At 48.2% G+C, this 6874-nt stretch overlaps 1 protein-coding gene across 1 annotated transcript in view; it reads left to right on the forward strand.

Annotated features, from left to right (window-relative positions):
* Positions 1 to 2951: 2951 nt before the first annotated feature.
* LOC107116881 (protein FAM193A-like) overlaps positions 2952 to 6874 on the forward strand; it is a gene marked incomplete at its 3' end in the record, with an annotated part of 64914 nt that continues 60991 nt past the window's right edge. The window contains exons 1-2 of the mRNA XM_015418902.1: positions 2952 to 3018; positions 5378 to 5490. Coding sequence (XP_015274388.1) covers positions 2952 to 3018; positions 5378 to 5490 — 180 coding nt within the window. The remainder of the gene's footprint in view (positions 3019 to 5377; positions 5491 to 6874) is intronic.

The raw sequence follows: 6874 nt of genomic DNA on the forward strand, positions 1-6874 counted from the left end.
CTTTACCTTTAAGACAAAGAGCGCAAAACCATTCGTTCTCTGTCTGTCCCCAAGCCTTGCAGTCTGACGTGGTGCGGCCTTCCTCCCCAGTGGGCATGCATGAGGGGCTTACATTCAGTGTCCCCTCTAAGCGGAGTTAGTGTGAGCCAGCTCACAGTGTTTTTAGCCCCCAGCTCACCCCTTTTCTGTCTTAGCCCAGGAAGGAGGGCTCCGGAGCAAACCGATGTATGCGGCAGCCAAATCGCTGGCTCACAACTTTAAGGCCAGCAGCTCAAAAAGTGGAATTTTGACTTGAAAGACTCCATGGCTTAGAGGGAGCATTGCTTACGATGTCTTCCCTGCTCCTGTTTGGTGTCCTGGTTAAGTGCACGGACTCTAATTTGGGAGAACCGGGTTTGATTCCCCACTCCTCCACTTGCACCTGGCTGGATGACCTTGGGCAAGCCATAGTTCTGGCACAGCTGTTCTCGAAAAAGAGCAGTTTCTGTCAGAGCTCTCTCAGCCCCACCTACCTCACAGGGGAGGGGAAGGGAAAAGAGTTTGTAAGCTACTCTGAGACTCCTTTGGGTACTGAAGGGCAGGGTATAAATCCAACCTCCTCCTCTTCCTCCTCTTCTTCCAGTTTTATGTTCATGACAACCCTGTCAGGGAAATTATGCTGAGAGTGTAACTGTGCAGTGTCCCCTCTAAGCTGAGTCAGTGTGAGCTAGCTGAGTCAGTGTGAGCTAGCTCACAGTTTTTTTAGCATCTGGCTCACACCTTTTTGTCTTAGCTCAGGAAGGATGGCTCCAGAGCCAACTCATTTATGCGGTAGCCAAATCACTCGCTCAGAACTATAATGCCAGTTGCTCGCAAAGTAGAATTTTTGCTCACAAGACTCCACAGCTTAGAGGGAGCATTGCCTGGCCCAGGGTCACCCAGGTGGCTTCCACGGCAGAGTGGCGATTCAAGGGTGCATGTGTGATGGACTGCACTTTTTAAAAGCTTAGAGGTGTTGTACAAACAGATGAAGGACTGTGGGTGTTGGTTCTTCACAGAACCAGGGAGCCTTGAGTGACAGGCTGCTCCAAGAGATCTGATTGGTTAGCATCACCTGAGCAGACGGAGACTTGGGAGCTGCATGCTGATGAGAGAGTCAGTCAGATTCCTGCCTTGGCTGAGTTGAGTCGGATTTCAGCCTTAGCGGAGAGCAGTTTAACACAGATGGAGAATTGGGGGGAAATTGGCAAGGAAGTTTGGGGAGTAGGCGAAGACTCCCAGTCGGGTCAAGGAAAGGGGATAGATCATCTAAAGAGAGAAGAAAATTCCCTACCCAGGCAAACGGGGAGTTAACTCTGAAGAGTACAGAGATCCCTGGTCTAGTGTGGTTAGAAACTGCCTGTAGAGACCTTAAGAGTCAGTTTGAAACTCAAGATGAGTGCTGGTGTTTTAAGAGAAGGGGTTTGGGCACAGTGTTCCGTGCGCCTTGGTGTTTAGTCATGCCGGCCACATGACCACGGAAACTTCTTCGGACAGCGCTGGCTCTTTGGCTTTGAAACGGAGATGAGCACTGCAACCCTAGAGTCGGATTCGACTGGCTTTCGAGCAAGGGAACCTTTACCTTTACCTTGGGTACTGGAAAGCGTGTACCAGCCTTCTGTAAACCAAAAGAGTCAGAGAACCCTGAAAGAAAGTGTACTGAAGTGTTTGGGGGAAACACTGGAACAAAACCCTCTCAACATAAGGATTTTAAGTAACATTGAATAGCTTAGGAAACTCTCATTAGCGTGAAACAAAAGAACTGAAGTCTGTGCATGTACAGGTCAGTAGCCGTGTTGGTCAGAAGCAGCAGAACAAAGTTAAAGGTGCCACTGGACTCAAACTTGGCTTTACCTCAGAAATTTTACCCCTAATTTTGTTAATATGGAATATAAAAACTTCTTGAGTGCCATTTAAGTCGCATAAGTTAAAGAGGGCTCCCATCCCTTCCTTCAGGTTCCTGGGCTGAGCAAACATCCAAAATATTCTACTCTGACAGGGTAGGACAACCAGAATTCTTCAGGAAAGGAGAAAACAGATAACTAGGGTGGCTCAGTCACAAAAGGGAAAGAAAAACAGAGGGAAAATCTTGCCTCTAAGGGCGGGAAGTGGATGGGGGCATCATAGGGGGTTTGAATGATGTAAGGTGCTTTGGGTTCCCATTGGGGAGAAACAGGGAAAAAATCTAAGTAAATCCTACTCAGATCTATTCATGATGGGTAGCCATGTTAGCCAGGGCTGTAGCCAGTGGTGGGGCTTTATGGGCAGAGCTCCACGATTAAGGTGGAGCCCCACCACTCTATCTTACCACCTTGAGAGCCAGTTTGGTGCAGTGGTTAAGTGTGTGGACTCTCATCTGGGAGAACCAGGTTTGATTCCCCACTCCTTGACTTGCAACTGCTGGATGACCTTGGGCAATGCCTAGTTCTGTCAGAGCTGCTCTCTCAAGAGCAGTTCTAGAAAGAGCTGTCTCAGCCCCACCTACCTCACAGGGTTTCTTTTGTTGGGAGGGGAAGGGAAAGGGATTGTAAGACGCTCTGAGACTCTGAGTGAAGGGCGGGGTATAAATCCAATCTCCTCTTTTTCTTCTTCTTCTCCTCCTCCTCCTCCTCTGCTTGGGCGCCGGTTGGTGGCAGCACATTGGGGCTACCGGAGAGCCAGCAAGCAAGCCAGCTCCACAGCCCACCACTGCTGGCTCTGCTCCAGTGCCTATTTAAGGGGCTGCCTGATGCCAGCTGAGCTGGACACGCCCTTGCCAACCCAGCCACTCTTTTGGGCCTGGGCGCTCACTTGCCTGCTCGCCGCTGGGACCCGCATGCCCACCCAGCCTCCAATGGCCATGGGAAGGGAAGAGACGCTCTCTGAAGGCGCTGGGGTAGACAAGAGCAACCTGATGGAGAGGGAGGGAGGGAGTGCCTCTGAGCCCATGCATCATGGAGGAGAGGGCAGTGAAAGGAATAGACCATCTGCAGGGTAAGGTTCCCCGGCTGGCGGGGGCAGGTGAGAATGCAGGGTGTCTCTCTGAACATGGCTCCTCTCTGCCCTTCACACTGCCCCGCCCCAAAGAGGCCTGGAGGCATATTTAATTTAATTAGCGGTGCCCCAGAGCCCCTCCGGAAGAAATTTCTGGCTACGGGGCTGCGTGTTAGTCTGTCTGTAGTATCTGAAGAAGTGAGCGGTGACTCACAAAACCTCATACCTTGCCTCAATTTTTTTAGTCCTTAAGGTGTTACTGGACTTCAGGTCTATTCAGGGGTGATTATTCCCAGGAAAGTGTTTGTAGGATTGCACTGTAAATCTGGTACTTTGTGGAGCAGGAAAGCTTTGAGCTGTTGCTTACTGTGATGGGGACTGCAAGGAAGTATATCATTGGGGAAGGGGTTTCTCTCTTAAACAGCTAGAATAGTGATCACTGTGTATGCCAGTTTTTATTTGAATGTTGTGGGTAGGAAAGTTCTTGAATAAAAGGCTTGCTTGTTTAAAATGGTTAGGGCAGGTTCTACCTTTGCAGTGAAGTTTTGCATACTGCCCTGTAGGACCTCAAGATCTTTTAGATGTTCTTGTTTTTCTCTCTGAAGATATGAACTTTGACTTCGAAAAGCACTCAGTATCTGACCTTTTTTTGCCTGCTTAGATCCCAATTCCCCCTCCCCCCAAGCAGATAGGACTTCATTTCCCCCCTCTTACGTCCTTGGGAATTCTTATTTTGATAATGGGAACTTTCATGTTTACATTTGGAAGGTAATAATAAAGCTTCTCTTAAACTGTATGCATTTTCAAGAATGGCTTCTGGAGGTGGTGGACTGAAATGTATGTGGAGGAGAAATGACCTCCTCCCTTTACAGTTTTTCATAATAAAAATTCACAAAAAGTATGACGAGAAAAATAGTGTTTGCATGCTCAAAACATCCTCTGTAGAAGGTGCCGTCTACTGAATTTCTGCATATTGTTGTGCTCTGGCATTAATTCCCTTTCCTCTAACCAGGAGGCATGTAGGAAAAACAAATGTTACCTCTGTGCTACTAGAGCATCAGCTGGTTCATAACCATCTCAATTGTTCAAGGTAGCTCAGCATCTGCCAATGTCTAAATCTCAGCCTTTACTATCCCCAGAACAGGTAATGTTGGGAATAGACTCTGATCTGGTTGTCAGTTGTAATATAAGTACACCAAAAGAAAGGGCTAATGCACCACCTGGTCTATTTATGGACTGTTTTTACCCAGTTTTTGTGATGGATATTGACAAGATCCTGGGATCTGTGAAGGCCACTAATTGTGCTCTGAATCCTCGCTCATCTTGGCTGTTAAAATCAAGTAAGGGCCACATTACTGAGCCTTTAATATCGATTGTAAATCAGTCACTATCTCAGTACACCTTCCCTTGAGCACTCAAAGAGGCACTTATCTGTCCGGTACTTAAAAAACCATATAGAAAAATGAAATGGCCAATTATCACTCAGTCTCTAATCTGCCTTTTCTGGGAAAAGAGATAGAGAGAGCAGTAGCAGACTAACTCCAGGCATTCTTGGATAACTCATCTGTTCTGGACCCTTTTGAATTTGGCTTCAGGTAGTGGAAGAGAGATGGCTCTGCTAACTTTAGTTGATGACCTCTGACTGAGTATAGGCAAAGGCCATACCTCTTTGTTGCTATTAATGGACTTATCTGCAGCCTTTGATATAGTAGATTGTGCTGGCTTGTTGAAACACTTGGAGGCAGGAGTGTATTGAACTGGTTGAAATAATTCTTCACAGATTGAACCCTAAGAGTTGCTATTGGAAGCCACCTGTCAGTGTGGGACCTATCCTGGGGGGGTTTGCACAGGGCGCAGTTCTATCCTGCATCTTTTCAATCTCCTATGTAAAGCCTTTAAGCCAAATCATTCATAGCTTTGCCTGTCATCAATATGCAGACAATACACAGCTATATATATCCTTATCCAAATCTCCTGGTGATGCACCAGAGGTCCTAAGTTGCTGCCTGGCTGCTGTGGTTAAATGTCTGAGAGTGAACAAATTGAAGTTAAACTCTGGGAAGATAGAAGTAATGCTGGTTGGAAAGGTGGAGGTATTGGAGGACATTATGCGCCCCACTTTTGATGGGGTTCAGCTTTTGGCAACTAGTTTAAGAGTCTTGGGGTTATACTAGACCCAGCATTATTGCTGGAGAAGCTACGGTAGTTAATGCAGTTGCAAAAAAAAAAAAAAGGTTTCTTCCAACTCAGCCTAGCTTGAAAAATGGTTCCTTATTTTGATACGGCTGATTTGGACACTTTATTCCCTGCCATAGTAACATTGACACTAGACTACTGTAATACGCTATACATTGGTCTTTCCTCAAAATCAATTTGGAACCTCCAGTTGGTGCAGAATGCTTCAGCTTGACTATTACCGGGAGCTACAAGGAGTATGAATATTCTGCCAATTCTGCAGTCCCTCCATTGGCTATCCATCAGTTACTGGCTCAGTTCAAGGTATTGGCTATCATAATACAAAGCCCTTCATGGCCTTGGTCCTTCATATCTGCAGGACCACCTCTTCTCCTATGCAGGGCCTTCTGCATGTGCCAGCCTGAAAATGTGGCCTCCACCTTATGGAATGGTGTGCCTGAGGAGGTCAGGAAGGCTCCCACAAGGGGTGTGTGTTCAGTTTACCCAAACAAACAAAAAAACCCTGAAAAAATACCTTACTGGTATTTTTTTCAGTCTTTTTTAAGCTGAAAAGAAATTAAAAGTTTCTTTTCGGCTACAGATATAGCCAAACCCAAATAAAAGCTGATATTATTTGGCTTTTATTTGGGTGCAGCTATGAGAAGGCATTTAAAGAGACCACTGGCTTGCCTCTTTTCTCCAGGGTCAGGGACAGAGGGTAGCACTAGGGGAGCAGATGTCCCAGAAGCTGTGTGGGGTGCCGCAGGGGGCGGTGCTATCCCCGATGTTGTTTAACATCTATATGCTCCCCCTCACCCAGATTGTCTGGAGGCACGGGCTGGGGTGTCACCAGTACACTGATGACACCCAGCTATATCTGTTGTTGGGCGGGCGGTCCGGCTCCAACCCAAATTACCTGGAGCGGGTGCTTCAGGATGTAGCGGGCTGGCTTAGACTGAGCCGACTGAAACTGAATCCAACGAAGATGGAGGTCCTGTGCTTGAGTCGGAGCGGGTCGGGGGTAGGGATTCCATTGCCAGCTTTCGATGGGGCGCCATTGGTGCCAGTGCCAAGGGTCAGGTGCTTGGGAGTGCTCCTGGATGCCTCCTTAACAATGGAGGCCCAGGTAGCAGCCACTGCCAAGGCGGCCTTTTACCACCTATGGCTGATCAGGCAGCTGGTTCCTTTCATTGAACGCAATGACCTCGCAACAGTGATCCATGCAATAGTCACCTCAAGATTAGACTACTGCAATGCTCTCTACATGGGGCTGCCCTTGTCCCAGATCCAGAGGCTGCAGCTAGTGCAGAATGCCGCAGCCAGGCTGTTGGGTCTCTCTATACGGGACCACATCCAGCCTGTGCTGAGGACACTGCACTGGCTGTCTATAGCGTACCGGATTCGGTTCAAGGTGCTGGTGCTAACCTTTGAAGCCCTACATGGTCAGGGGCCTGCCTACTTGAGGGACTGCCACTCCCCATATGTGCCCCAGCGAGCACTGCGGTCAGGGTCGCAACATCGCCTGACCCTCCCTGGTCCGAAAGAAGCCAGGCTGAATGTCACCAGAACCAGTGCTTTCTCAGTGGCGGCCCCAACCTGGTGGAATGAGCTCCTGGAGAACATCAGGGCTCTGCGGGACCTTTTACAGTTCTGCAGGGCCTGTAAAACGGAGCTCTTCCACCAGGCTTTCGATTAGGGGCTGCCACTG

Source organism: Gekko japonicus, unplaced genomic scaffold (assembly GCF_001447785.1).
Source record: "Gekko japonicus isolate JY-2015 unplaced genomic scaffold, Gekko_japonicus_V1.1 scaffold2139, whole genome shotgun sequence".
In the NCBI taxonomy this organism is placed as follows: Eukaryota; Metazoa; Chordata; class Lepidosauria; order Squamata; family Gekkonidae; genus Gekko; species Gekko japonicus.